General features: G+C 44.6%; 1 protein-coding gene across 1 annotated transcript; it reads right to left on the bottom strand.

The window, feature by feature from the left end:
- Positions 1-10,556: 10,556 nt before the first annotated feature.
- Positions 10,557-11,489, bottom strand: LOC134934131 (olfactory receptor 11A1-like). The gene has a single exon (XM_063929632.1). The coding sequence runs from the start codon at positions 11,487-11,489 to the stop codon at positions 10,557-10,559; it is 933 nt and encodes a 310-aa protein (XP_063785702.1).
- Between the last annotated feature and the right edge of the window lie 3,245 nt (positions 11,490-14,734).

Here is a 14,734-nt window from a genome sequence, read left to right as displayed (position 1 = left end):
AAAACAAATGAACTCACAGACAGACTGGGGAATATGACATTACGTACACAGAAGGTGATAGGGTAACAAAATACACACAAAGTGAACAGAGAAGCCCAGAGGCTAAGGTGTCTCCCTAGTATTAGTAATGCTCAGATGGGAAAAGCAAGATGTTGTGTTTTAATACGTCTAGAACCCGAAATGCTTTTGCTAAGGGCAACAGCAAAACCCTAAAGGGTTACCAACGGGTGTGGCAGTAAACTCCTTGGTCAGAGATGGAATGATAGACACAAGGAGAGTTTCCACAATCCTAATTCTCACTTGCAGTGCACAGGTTCAGCTTACTGCCACTAAACTGACACCTGACACCTAGCACAGTGAGACAGGATTTAGGCAGGCAAGTCTTAGAATACAGCCGCAAACTTGCTAAGTTCACAGAATAGTAAAAGAACCCCAGCAAGCTAAATGACTGACTCCAGTCTTACTGCTAGGTCTGGATTGGCAGAGTGTAGTACCAAATCCCCAGGCCTATTTGCAGTAAGCACCATCAAATACAAAGCTACACAGTACTGGCTAACTTTCAGGAACTGACTAACCAACAAAGATTCAGCAGCATCTGCTTAACCTGAGAAGAGGCCTTATAAAGCAGGTGCTGTCCACGCCCCACTCAGACCTCACAGACTGTGAACACAAAAACCAGCACCGGATCCCCTGCCGTGCACATAGCCTGTAACCACTGCACAGCAAAAGACCCGAACCGGAGTATCAGCTGCACTCAGGTTACTGCGCTAGCACTTGTCTCCCGGTTGCCATGACGACGTGGCAGCACAGGGCAGGAGACCCTAACAGTACCCCCCCTCTGACGAGGGGTCAAAGAAACCCTACCACCAGGTTTATCTGGGAACTGCGAGAAGAAAGAGCGTATCAGTCTGGGGGCATGAAGATCACAACTGCGCACCCACGACCGCTCCTCCGGGCCATACCCCTTCCAGTGCACCAAAAATGACAGCCGACCCCGAACCATCTTGGAGTCAAGAATCCTTTCAACAACAAACTCCTTCTGGCCACGTATCAGAAGAGGGGAAGGTCTTCCACTGGAAGAAGGATTACTAATCGCCCGTTTTAAAAGGGAACAATGAAATGTTTTATTGATACCCAAAGAACGGGGCAGATCTAACTGAAATGCCACCGGATTGATAACCCTGGTGATCTTATAAGGGCCGATGAACCGGGGGCCTAACTTATGAGATGGCTGTCTCAACTTCAAATTCTTGGTAGACAACCAGACGAAGTCTCCTAATTTGAAGCTGCAGGGTCTTTTCCGCTTATCAAAAACCCTTTTGGTCACTAATGACACAGACACAAGGGCTTTCTTCACTTTCCGCCAAATACCTCTAAGGACCGAAACCACAGAGGAACCACCAGGCGTGGAGTCCAGGGGGTCAAAAGAATTGGCCTTAGGATGATGCCCATACACACAAAGGAAGGGAGAAATCCCTGTAGCAGAGTGAGCCGCGTTGTTATAGGCAAACTCCGCCATGGACAGATGAGCAACCCAGTCAGTCTGACACTTGGAGACATAACACCTGAGGAACTGCTCCAAGGACTGTTTCACCCTTTCAGTCTGCCCATTAGACTGCGGATGGTAGCCTGACGACAAGCTGACAGAAATCTGGAGATCGGAACAAAATGCCCTCCAGAATTTGGCCACAAACTGGGATCCGCGGTCAGAGACCACATCAAGTGGCAACCCGTGGAGATGCACAACATGCAGCATAAATAATTCAGACAGGCTACTGGCCGATGGCAGCCCAACCAGTGGAACGAAGTGCGCCATCTTCGAAAACCTGTCAATGACAACCCAGATGGCTGTCATCCCCGAGGATTTGGGCAAGTCCACCACAAAATCCATTGAAATGTGGGTCCATGGCTTAGATGGGATAGAGAGTGGATGTAATGGGCCAACAGGAACCCCTCTAGGAGTCTTATTTCGGGCACAGATGTCACATGCCCGAACCCACTGATCCACATCCTTAGCCACCGAGGGCCACCACACCGCCCTAGATAGCAACTCCCGAGTTCTGGCAATACCCGGGTGACCTGCCGACTTCTTGGCATGGAATTCCAGGAACACTCGCTGTCTTAACCTAGGAGGCACAAACAAAAGACCTACCGGAAGGTCTGGAGGAGCCTGCTCCTGTTCTCTAAGGACTAATGATAAGAGGTCCTGGGTAATGCCCACTTTAATACATGATGGGGACACAATGGGCAACGGCTCCTCGGTGGTCTCCTGGATTGGAGCAAAACTCCGCGAGAGCGCATCAGCCTTGATGTTTTTGACCCAGGGCGATATGTTATCAAAAAATTAAAGCGAGCAAAAAACAAAGCCCATCGTGCCTGCCTGGCATTGAGACGCTTCGCTGACTCTAAATATGCCAGATTCTTATGGTCGGTGAGAATTGAGACCACAAACTTAGCCCCCTCAAGCCAGTGTCTCCACTCCTCGAGTGCATCCTTAATAGCCAACAATTCCCGGTTACCCACGTCATAATTCATCTCGGCAGGTGAAAATTTACGGGAAAAGTAAGCACAGGGATGAAGGCGATTATCAGACACTCCCATCTGAGAAAGCACTGCCCCAATACCCATCTCAGAGGCATCCACCTCCACCACAAAAGGACGCTCTGGATCTGGGTGTCGCAGCACCTTGGTCGATACAAATGCCCTTATGAGACGGGCAAAAGCCGCTTTAGCCTCACAAGACCAGTGAGCAACATCCGCCCCTTTCTTAGTGAGTGCCACCAAGGGCGCCACTATAGACGAAAATCCAGCGATAAATCGTCTATAAAAATTCGCAAAGCCCAGGAAACGCTGAAGCGCCTTCAAACTAGTGGGCTGCACCCAATCCAGGACTGCCTGTACCTTGGAACCCTCCATTTGGAAACCTTCTGGGGAGATAATATATCCTAGAAATGCGATTTGCTGAACTTCAAATTCGCACTTCTCCAGCTTCGCCCCAAGCCGGTGGTCTCTGAGTTTCTGGAGGACTAAGCGTACATGCTTCCGATGTTCCTCCAGGGAATGGGAGAAGATTAGGATGTCATCTAAGTATACAACTAAGAATCTATCCAAATATTCCCTGAGCACATCATTCATGAAATCCTGGAAGACTGCCGGGGCATTACAGAGCCCAAAAGGCATCACCAAATATTCATAATGCCCTGAGTGGGTATTAAAGGCAGTCTTCCATTCATCCCCCTCTCTTATTCGGATTAGATTGTATGCACCGCGTAGGTCAATCTTAGAAAAAATGGTGGCAGTACGAAGCTGGTCAAACAAGACCGAAAATGAAAGGCAGTGGGTATGAGTTTTTAATCGTGATACGGTTCAATTCCCTGAAATCGATGCAGGGTCGCAACGAACCGTCCTTTATACCCACGAAGAAGAACCCCGACCCAACTGGAGACTGTGAAGGTCTGATAAATACCTTAGCCAAGTTCTCCTGAATGTACTCTGCCATAGCCTGAGTCTCAGGACGTGACAGGGAGTACAACCTGCTCTTGGGAAGCTTAGCATTTGGCAACAAATCAATGGCACAGTCATAGGGGCGATGGGGAGGTAGTACCTCTGCAACTTTTTTGGAGAACACGTCCGCAAAATCTGCATAACACCCTGGCAATCCTGGCAAACTTAGCTGCGAGAGCCTGACTGGAAGGCTCAAGCAACTCCTGAAACAATCAGTACCCCAACTAAGAATCTCCCCAGAGACCCAGTCAAATTGAGGATTGTGGGCCCTTAACCAGGGTAACCCCAACACCAATGGGGCAAAAGTACAGACAGTCACATAAAAAGACAATTTTTTAGAGTGTGTGGCTCCAATAAACAAAGAAATCTGGCTAGTGCAAGAGGTAATTTTACCTTGGGATAATGGTTCCCCGTTTAACCCACAAATCTCAATTTCCGATGCCAAGGGTACTAAGGGAACAGAGTGTTTCAGGGCGAATTGGCGGTCCATAAAAACCCCGTCGGCCCCACTGTCCACAAAGGCCTCAGTCTTGACAGTTTGACCGAGGATCTTCAAGGTCACCGGAATGATAAAAGTCTTCTTGGGAAATTCTGACTTCTGGCCTGACAGGATATTTCCCATCACCCTCAGACCCTGAAGTTTTCCGGCTTTTCTGGGCATGATACTACCACATGACCTTTATTCCCACAGTACAAACACAACCCCTGCTGTCTCCTCCGCGTCTTCTCACGCGAGGAGAGGCGGGTAGCCCCAATCTGCATAGGCTCCTCGGAAAATTCCTCAGAGTCTGAGGTTCCCTTGGGAAAGAAGGAAACCTCAGTCTCCCTTTCAAGCCTACGCTCTCTCAGCCGTCTATCCACTTGGATGGATAACTGCATGAGCTGATCCAAGCTATCAGGCAAGGGATATTGTACCAGTTGGTCCTTTATCTGGTTAGAAAGACCTCTTCGGTACTGGTGTCTCAGGGCTGGGTCATTCCACTGGGTATCATGGGCCAACCTCCGAAACTCCGTACAGTAAACCTCAACTGGCCTTCGCCCTTGCTTAAGGATCGAAATCTGAGCCTCGGCTGAGGCCGTCTTGTCAGGGTCATCATACAACATGCCCAGTGCCGTAAAAAAAGCATCAACACTTTTAAGCGACGGACAGTCAGGCTGCAACCCATATGCCCAGACCTGTGGGTCTCCTTGTAGCAAGGAAATCACTATGCCCACCCGCTGAATCTCCGACCCAGAAGACTGATGCCTAAGCCGGAAGTATAGCTTGCAGCTCTCCTTGAAACAAAAGAACTGCGAGCGATCTCCAGAAAAACGATCCGGGAGATTTACTTTCGGCTTCTTAACCCCTGAAGGTGCTGCTGCAGCGGGAGCTCCGCCAGCGGCCTGGGAGGTCTGCATTTTAATGGACAAATCATTAAATTGTCGAGTCAGGACCTGCACCTGATCGACCACCTGTTGCAACGTATTTTGAGGGGTATGCTCCATATTCCCACAAAATTTCAACAGGAGTATGAGGCTGCTGAATATGTTATGCACACCAGTGCCTGCAGGAATGTACTGGTGTCAGAACTGTTATGCACTCCAGTGCCTGCAGGAATGTACTGGTGTTTGAACTGTTATGCACACCAGTGCCTGCAGGAATGTACTGGTGTCTGAACGGATAGGTATGCAAAACAAATGAATTCACAGACAGACTGGGGAATATGACATTACGTACACAGAAGGTGATAGGGTAACAAAATACACACAAAGTGAACAGAGAAGCCCAGAGGCTAAGGAACTGGGTGTCTCCCTAGTATTAGTAATGCTCAGATGGGAAAAGCAAGATGTTGTGTTTTAATACGTAGAGAACCCGAAATGCTTTTGCTAAGGGCAACAGCAAAACCCTAAAGGGTTACCAACGGGTGTGGCAGTAAACTCCTTGGTCAGAGATGGAATGATAGACACAAGGAGAGTCTCCACAATCCTAATTCTCACTTGCAGTGCACAGGTTCAGCTAACTGCCACTAAACTGACACCTGACACCTAGCACAGTGAGACAGGATTTAGGCAGGCAAGTCTTAGAATACAGCCGCAAACTTGCTAAGTTCACAGAGTAATAAAAGAACCCCAGCAAGCTAAACGACTGACTCCAGTCTTACTGCTAGGTCTGGATTGGCAGAGTGTAGTACCAAATCCCCAGGCCTATTTGCAGTAACCACCAACAAATACAAAGCTACACAGTACTGGCTAACTTTCAGGAACTGACTAACCAACAAAGATTCAGCAGCATCTGCTTAACCTGAGAAGAGGCCTTATAAAGCAGGTGCTGTCCACGCCCCACTCAGACCTCACAGACTGTGAACACAAAAACCAGCACCGGATCCCCTGCCGTGCACAGAGCCTGTAACCACTGCACAGCAAAAGACCCGAACCGGAGTATCAGCTGCACTCAGGTTACTCCGCTAGCACTTGTCTCCCGGTTGCCATGACGACATGGCAGCACAGGGCAGGAGACCCTAACATTTGGTTCCCAGAGAACCGAACACCCCCACCCGAACTTCACGCTCCAAACCCGGATCTGAGTCTGGCTCGGGACTTCCCGCCAGACTCAGAAACCAGAATGAGGCAAAATGTCATCAACGCGCTGTCGGATTCTCGCTCGTTTTGGATTCTTTATAAACAGACACGCATCATTTTCATTCCGGACTTGGAGAATGACAGAGACAGACGTCTGGCTCTCTGTGGGTGGTGGCATCGGGTAGGTCCATGTGTGCTCTCTAGTGGTGCTGTACTGTCACTGTGGTGTCCCTGTGCTGTTAGGGTTTCTGCAGCTGTACATGGGTGATGCTGTCCTGGCTGTCACTGTGCTGTACCAGGTCACTATCCTGTAAAATTACTGGGGTGTTGTTCAAATACAGGGGTACTGGCTCTGTCCTGTATGCTGTAAAAATACAGGGGTGCTGTTGTTAAATAAAAGTACACTGGCCCTGTCCTGTATGTTGTAAATATACTGGGGTGTTGTTCAAATACAGGGGTGCTGTTGTTAAAATAAAAGTACACTGGCCCTGTCCTGTTTGCTGTAAAAATGCAGGGGTGCAGTTGTTAAAATAAAATGAGAAGTGAAATGTAGAACAGAAATTTGAAGGAAAAAATAGTGAAAGATCAGGAACAAATTCCAGTTCCTAGTACTAGTTCTGAAGCTGCTGCTGCCACCAGTCATAACATTGATGATGCAATTCCATCATCACCGTCTGCTTAGGCCGATAGCCAATTTCATAGAGGGCATGGAAAATCCAAGAAACAAAAATTAATAAACAGATTTTTTATCAGATGAGAAATGTAAAATTGGCAATATGCCATTCATGACACGAAGTGGCAAGGAAAGGCTAAAGCCTTGACCTATGTTCACGACTGGTGGTTCAGCTTCTCATGAGGATATAAGCCCTCCTCCCTCTTAAAAAAAAATAAGCTTGTTAAAGCACAGGAAAAAGCAACTGTGCGTTCAGTGGTATCACAAATTCCCAAGGAGAGTCCAAGTGTATCCGTAGTTGCTATGTTTAGGCCTGACATTCCCAAGACTGAATGGAAAGAGGAGGCTCCTACCACCATTTTCATGCCTCCTGGAATTGCTGGGAAGAGCACCACCAGTCCAGTTGCTGATATTGAGATTGAGAATGTCACTGTAGAAGTACACCAGAATGAGGAGTATATTAGTGTAGCTGGTGCTGAGGAGGAAGTTGACAATGAGGATTCTGATGGGGATGTGGTTTGTTTGAATAAGGCACCAGTGGAGACAGATGTTGGCCATGGGATGAAAAAGCCCATTGTCATGCCTGGGCAAAATATCAAAAAAGCCACCTCTTCGGTGTGGGATTTTTTCTCCACAAATACAGTCAACAGGTGTCAAGCCATGTGTTGCCTTGTCAATCCATAATAAGTAGGGGTAAGGACATTAACCACCTTGGAACATCCTCCCTTATAAGTCACCTGCAGCGCATTTATCATAAGTGATTGTCAAGTTCAGAAACTTTAGGCAATATCGTAAGCAGTCCACTGACTGAAAAAAATTGCAGCCCACTTTCAACATTCAGCGACTGTGTGCTAAAACTGGAGCACCAGCAAACACTCCTGAACCTTCCCTGCCATCATTTGAATCAAGAGATGGTAACGAGGTGGAATTCAACACTCTATATGCCTCAGAGGTTGGAGGAGCAGCAAAATGCCATTCAAGCCTATACATTACCTATGATATATGCAAAGGAGGGGGAATGCACCTGACTCAAGTGCAGTGGAGAATGATTTCCATTTTGTGCAAGGTTCTCCAACCCTTCGAACTTGCCACATGTGAAGTCAGTTCAGCTAGAGTCAGGTAATTCCCCTCATCAGGCTTTTTCAGAAGTAGCTGGAGAAATTGAAGGAGGAGCTAAGATGGAGCGATTCCGCAAAGTATGTGGGACTTATGGATCGAACCCTTCATTTGATTTGCCAGTATTCAAGGTTGGTCAATCTGTGGAAATCAGAGCACTACATTCTGGCCACCATGCTCAATCCTAGGTTTAAAGCCTACGTTGTATCTCTCTTTCCAGTGGACACAAGTGTGCAGAGGTGCAAAGACCTGCTGGTGAGAAAATTGTCAACTCAAGTGGAACGTGACCCATCAGCAGCTCCTCCTTAATTTTCTTCCGCAACTGGGGCTGTGAGGAAAATAATAAAATTTCCTATCCCACCCGCTGGCGGTGAAAAAGGGCAGTCAGGAGCAAGTGTTGACATCTGCTCCAGACGGAAGGCGCTGCCAAAAATTACTGACATGTCTACTGTCACTACATATGCTGTCACCGTTGAAAGAATGGTCGAGGATTATATCGGTGACAGCATCCAATTATGCATGTCAAACGTTCCGTATGTATACTGGCAGGAAAAAGAGGCAATTTTGAGGTCGGTATCCTTGTCAGCGATCGGCGTAGGAGGTTATTTCCACAAAATGTAGAGAAGATGATGTTCATCAAAATTGATTATAAATTCCTCCGTGGAGACATTTACCAGCAATTGCCTCCAGAAAGTACACAGAGACCTATGATGGTGGATTCCAGTGGGAACGAATTAATACTCTGTGAGGAGGGGGATGTACACAGTGAAAGGGGTGAGGAATCGGACGATGAGGAGGAGGTGGACATCTTGCCTCTGTAGAGCCAGTTTGTGCAAGGAGAGATTGCTTCTTTTTTGGTGGGGGCCCAAACCAACCAGTCGTTTCATCCACAGTCGTGTGGCAGACCCTGTCGCTAAAATGATTGGTTTGTTAAAGTGTGCATGTCCTGTTTACACAACATAAGGGTGGCTGGGCCCAAGGACAATTCCATCTTGCACCTTGTCTTTTTTTTTCATTGCATGATGTGCTCTTTGTGGCCTAGTTTTTAAAACTGCCATCTGCCACTTCTAAATGGGCCAGGTGTTTGTGCCGCCCACTTGTGTCGCTTAGCTTAGTCATCCAGCGACCTTGGTGCAACATTTTGGACTAAAAACAATATTGTTATGTTCTGAATAGACTGGAAATGAGTGGAAATTAATGTTATTGAGATTAATAATACAGCAGGAGCAAAATTACCACCAAATTCTGTGATTTTAGCTTTTTTTATGGTATTAAAAACAAAATCAGATACTAAACAAAAACAAAAACACGAGCAAAGATCCAGATTCAAAACCAAAACACGAAACCCGAAAACTGTCCACCTCACATCTACAATTAAAACCAGACAGTACCCCTGTGCAAGTCAGTTTTATATATCCTGTTGAAGAGGACATGGGTTTACAACCACTTTTTCATGATCTTCTTCCTTCCACAGAAATTTGCTCCACTGAACATGCAAAAAAAACAACCAACAACTATTAATGAGCATAGTGTAATCATTTTCTAAAACACCCTTATGATGGGGAATAAGGAACTGTGCGGAGAGTCCAAATTTTCCTTCCAAGATGTGACACATATACAGTAGGATGCTCCTTTGGTGAGATGCTGTTGTAGTACAGTGGAGTAGATGTGCTTTAAAAAATAAATTCTAGTTTTTAAATTATATTGATCACTAAAAGTTCACTTTTAACAATAAATTCTTCAGCTGTATTTTAAGTGTTTAAAATTTGTATTTTATAAAATTGAATCATTAAATATATATGGGGGACATTTAACGGTAGATCCCAGGATTTAAGACAGAATTTAGCGCATCAGGGTCTACAGTACTTGACCAAAGATTCCAAGGCATGACCTATAACTGAATGAAGACTCTCAGCTGACTCAACACCCATAAATACTTAGGGGTAAATTTACTAAAGTTTCTAAAAGTGGTGATGTTGGCCATAGCAACTAATCATTCTGTAGGATGCCATAAATAAATGATACACATAATCTGATATTGGTTGCTATGGACAACCTCACCACTGTTCCCATTTATAAGCTTTGGTCAATTTGCCCTTATTGTTATTGGATTTATCGGCTACTGTTTGAGAAGGAGCCAACCGGGACACAACCAAACACTGGATTGTAGAGGAAACACAGGAATATATCAACACAAATAAACCACAAACAAAGGCATGAATACTCATAGGATACCCCAAAAAACAATCCGTATGCAGCTCTCTCAAAAAGGGGATAGCCACACACCAAACAATAATGTGAATAAGGATTATCCCTTAGAAGAACACTTTAGACAGACAATCAGCATCCTAACACTAATGTTTTGATAATGTATTGGGTGTTCTTGGGTGCTTGATGGGAGGTGACAGTGTGGTGTCTATGTGGTTTCACACGGAGGGTATGGGTGTGTTAGAAGAGTGCTGCTGGTGGGTCGCTGAAGTGACTGAGGGACCTCACTACCATTGGAAAAGTACAGTGGACTTCAGCAGCTAAGGAGGATACCCACTTGTTCTTAAACTAGGATACCCAATATCTACTTGGGTTACAAAAATAATTTTAGGGTGTACGAAGAATTATACAATTTTATCTTCATTAACTTAATTATATCTTAATAAAATTGATTTTAAATGCTACAGAAGTTCATTGAACATGTATGTACAACTGCTTAGATAATCATTTTGATGTTCAAAAATTTCCACAGAACATTTCGAAGCTCTTCGTTTCTCAAGCTATATATAAGGGGATTAAACAACGGGGTCACCACAGTATACAGTATTGATAAGAATTTTGTCACAACATGAGAATGTTTTTGATATGGCACCATATATATTACAATAAGGGGACCATAATAAGAGCACACCGAAGTCAAATGAGAACTACAGGTGGAGAAGGCCTTCTGCCTCCCCATGACGGAAGAGATCCTGAGGATAGTGAGGAAAATACACATGTAAGTCCAGATAATAAAGGAAAACGTGGAGGCGACTACAGGAATGGAGAGCACCACAACTTCTATTCTCACTATAGAACTGTCTGAGCAAGACAGGTCCACCAAGGGTGCAAAGTCACAGAAGAAATGGTCAATGATGTTAGAGTCACAAAACTCCAGTTGACATAAAAGAATAATTGTTATTAAAACAACTGTGAAACTCAGTATCCACGATGCTATAACCAGTGCTTGGCAATGCTGGAGGTTCATCATGTCGGTGTACCGTAATGGGTTACAGATGGCCAGATAGCGGTCATAGGACATGGCGGTGAGGATAAGGGACTCTACAGTGCCCGAGGCAATGTAGAGGTAGAACTGAATGATGCAACCAGCAAAGGACATGGTTCCACCATCTCTCAGTAATATATAGAGCATGTTAGGAGTGATATTGCCAGTAAACAAGATTTCAGAAACTGAGAGATGTTTGAGGAGGTAAAACATTGGATACTGGAGGCGTTGGCTCTTTGACACTACTGCGATGATCAGACAATCGCCAGTTAAAGTTATGACATAGGCAAGGAAGATGACCACAAAAAGCAAGATATTTAAAGGCTCATGACCTTGGAAACCGAGTAGAAAAAATTCGGTGACGGTTGTCCTGTTACCGGCCATTGTTACTTTCAATAAAAATAATAACAAGAGGTCATAGAGATTAAGGTCAAATTGTGTCTCCTACCATACGATCACAATCATCTCTGGAATGAAAACGTAGATCAAAAAATATTATTAGACAGAAAGTTATCAAACATTATCAACTGGATTTGTAATTGCTAATTTTGCCCTTGATTTTGATATAAAGAAATTGAATTATTGTGACCCAGTTTGGATAAGCAATGTCGTGGATGTTTCTGATGGATTTTTCCAGATATTACTTTTGTAAGTAACTACAGTATTGGTACCGCCTATGGTCATATACACAGTGGGGCTGAGAGATGGGGGAGATAACAAATTACCTGGGCCCAGGTCTGAAGGAGGGGCCCAGTGAAGACCCAGTTGGGGCCCCAGGCTCCCTCACCCTTACACGGCAGCGGATGCTGCAGGTCTTCTCCTCAAATGGGCTGCAGTGTGGCCATGAAGGTGGTTCAAATAGCATTTTTTCAGTATTTTTTTCTAAGATTGCATGACCACGCCTCCTGTGGTTAGGCCACACCCTTTGAAAATTACCTGGAACCAGGCAGGCTCTTCACTGCTCTGCATATACACACTGCATTGCAGATTATACCTATGGTTAAAGACCAACATACAAGGAATACGAGAAATACTGGACTGGGTTTTGAAGTTCAGTATAACAATGACCATTTTTATCCAATGTAATTGTGACATGCCAAAGTGCATCATATTAAATAATGCTAAACAATAGATTATCCAGTAGAAGGAAAGGTTAGAAATGATAGATTGAGTCCCTCTCCTGACCTTACAGCTTCCACCTCATCAACATTAGCAGAATCTCGCCCTTTCTCATCATGTAAGCCATAAAAATGTTTACTGACACCCTCGCCTATTCTTGTACCGATTACTTTGGGTGACGCATCCCGTAAATGATTTGTTGATAATGAATCCGAATATTTTCACACCAACTGTAAACCACTGAAAAGATGCCTCCATAGAATGTACAGTGTGACAAATGGATTCTGCATGGCTACGCTACTGTACGAAGGATGCCGACATTAGGACAAAGTAGGACAAGGGCGCTCCTGATTATACGTATTCTGGGACATTGATGAGACAATTGGACATTACAGAAAGGGTCCATTAAAAATGTGGCAGTAAACTTAATGTACTATACACATATCCTCTATTGGCAAATGGGTCATCCATGGTATGTAAATGTAGAGATGAGACTCTTGTAGCCAGCAATATACTCATCCCATTAGTATACCAAGCACAGTACACATACTGTAATGAGCTGTTACAATGTATAGAATGCCTACAGATGGAGTCATCTTCATCTTTGCCTTTAATAAGATTAATTGAGCCAGGGCAGTCAGACTTAATCCCCTGCTGTATTGTTCTCTCTGTATTGTATTGCAGCTGAGAACAATAGATGAAAGGCTTATGATAATAAACCTTGGTGCACCTAGGTGCAGCAGAGAAGGTTAGATGATCGTGGCTCCATCTTTAGGTCAATGTACTGTATACTGACTAGTGAGACATAGCTTCATGGCACTGCACAAACATACGCATGATAGCTGAATACAAACGATCTACAGATAGACCTCATTAACAAGGGGACCTACAAGTAGTTTATAGGGGAGATGTACCAAGCCTTGGAGAGAGAAAAAGTGGAGCAGCCGCCCTAAGCAACCAGCCAACTACCAACTGTCATTTCAGAGACTGCGCCAGATAACTGGCTGCTTTGGGCACTTTATCCATGTTATCTCTCCAAGAGTTGATACATCTCCCCCTACAGTACATCTGTAAAGTCGAAATGAGCTCTTCCAGTGATTAGGGTGAATGAGCTCACCTTATTGTGGCAGATGGATATTCACAGATTGATCAAAATGTAAGGTAAGAGCCCCATCTTCATCCCATATATTATTATTGTTCTTGGTTTGTTCTTTTAGTTTTTAAAGGGAGCTCCTGTGCTTTGCATTGTAGTTCATATACAGTAGTTAGACCGAACAGGCTAGCACATTTCCATAAAGGATTTGGTCAGGATCACGGCAGTCAGAATACCAAGACAGCATCCCGACAGTCAGAATCCTGACGGATCCCGATGGTAAGGACCGGGGTTACGTTTAGGCACTATGTGGAAGGTTATGGTGAGGGCGGTTAGGGTTAGGCTCCGACAGAGGACAGATAGGGCTGGGTGCAGGAGGGGTGGGTTAGGGGTAGAGTTAAAATACTTACCAGAATCCGTTAAGATTTTGAATATAAAGATGATAGTGTCGGCATTCTGACCATTGGGAGGTGGACTGCCGGGATTTCAATACCATCCTCAAATTTCATCCATTACAGTATTAAAACCAAAGATACATTTCTATTTTTCATTCCAATTGAGCCACCACATATTTTTTTCTTAACCGTACTAAAATATTTTAAGTCATTGTATCCAATAATTGTGTTATATAATATAATTTAATTATAATTAGAAGTTAAGAAGACGCTGAAAATAAAGCATACAATATGATCATTTCAGCATAAAATCTATTGAAATCTATGGAAATCGTTTTGCAACTAAACACAAAACTGTTTTTGAGAAAAGCGGGCACATACTGTTAATACCCCTTTCAGACCTGGGTTATTGTACGCAAACACACAGAAATCTGCGTTGTGGCGCGGTCTGAAAGAGGCCAGTTGAAATAATCCAGATTGAGTGACCCAATGTTTCAACTTGGGTAGTGAGCAGGATTGAACACAAGATCAACCTGGCTTTGATGCAACCCATGACTCAGTCCACTCCATAGAAAGAGGAGACACTTGGAGATCATCTCAACTCCAAGAGCTGCCTCTGGACATGTCGACGGTGATGTCACCAACAAGGCAATAAGCTGTGATGGGCCACTCTTCTGAAAGGGGTCTCAGCCGGGTCACACCTGGGAAGGACCCGTGTGCAAATCCCGGATGCGACTCAGCTTTAGTGGTATGAAGGTGGTATAAGTAATGAGCATTATACAACGGACCTAGGACCACCTCATACTGTACGTTAGGAGGCTACAGGAGTTAGGACAACAATAGTTTTGTACTGTATGTGTTGCTGGATTACTTCATATCCCGTATAACTTTTGTCCATATAATAAGTACAGAATTACTTCAAAGATTTATATTTCTTTACAGCATACAGTACCTGAAGTAGAAAGATAACTTCAATATTACATCATTTGTCATCTTCCTCTATTGTTTGGCCTCACTTGTGG

The sequence above is a fragment of the Pseudophryne corroboree genome, chromosome 6 (assembly GCF_028390025.1).
Source record: "Pseudophryne corroboree isolate aPseCor3 chromosome 6, aPseCor3.hap2, whole genome shotgun sequence".
Classification (NCBI taxonomy): domain Eukaryota; kingdom Metazoa; phylum Chordata; class Amphibia; order Anura; family Myobatrachidae; genus Pseudophryne; species Pseudophryne corroboree.
Note: the sequence above shows the minus strand (reverse complement) of the source record. Positions and strands in the feature narration are given on the sequence as shown.

Bases quoted from the DNA above. Each gene is read 5' to 3' on its own strand.
- LOC134934131 (XM_063929632.1), bottom strand. From the start codon at position 11,489: ATGGCCGGTAACAGGACAACCGTCACCGAATTTTTTCTACTCGGTTTC.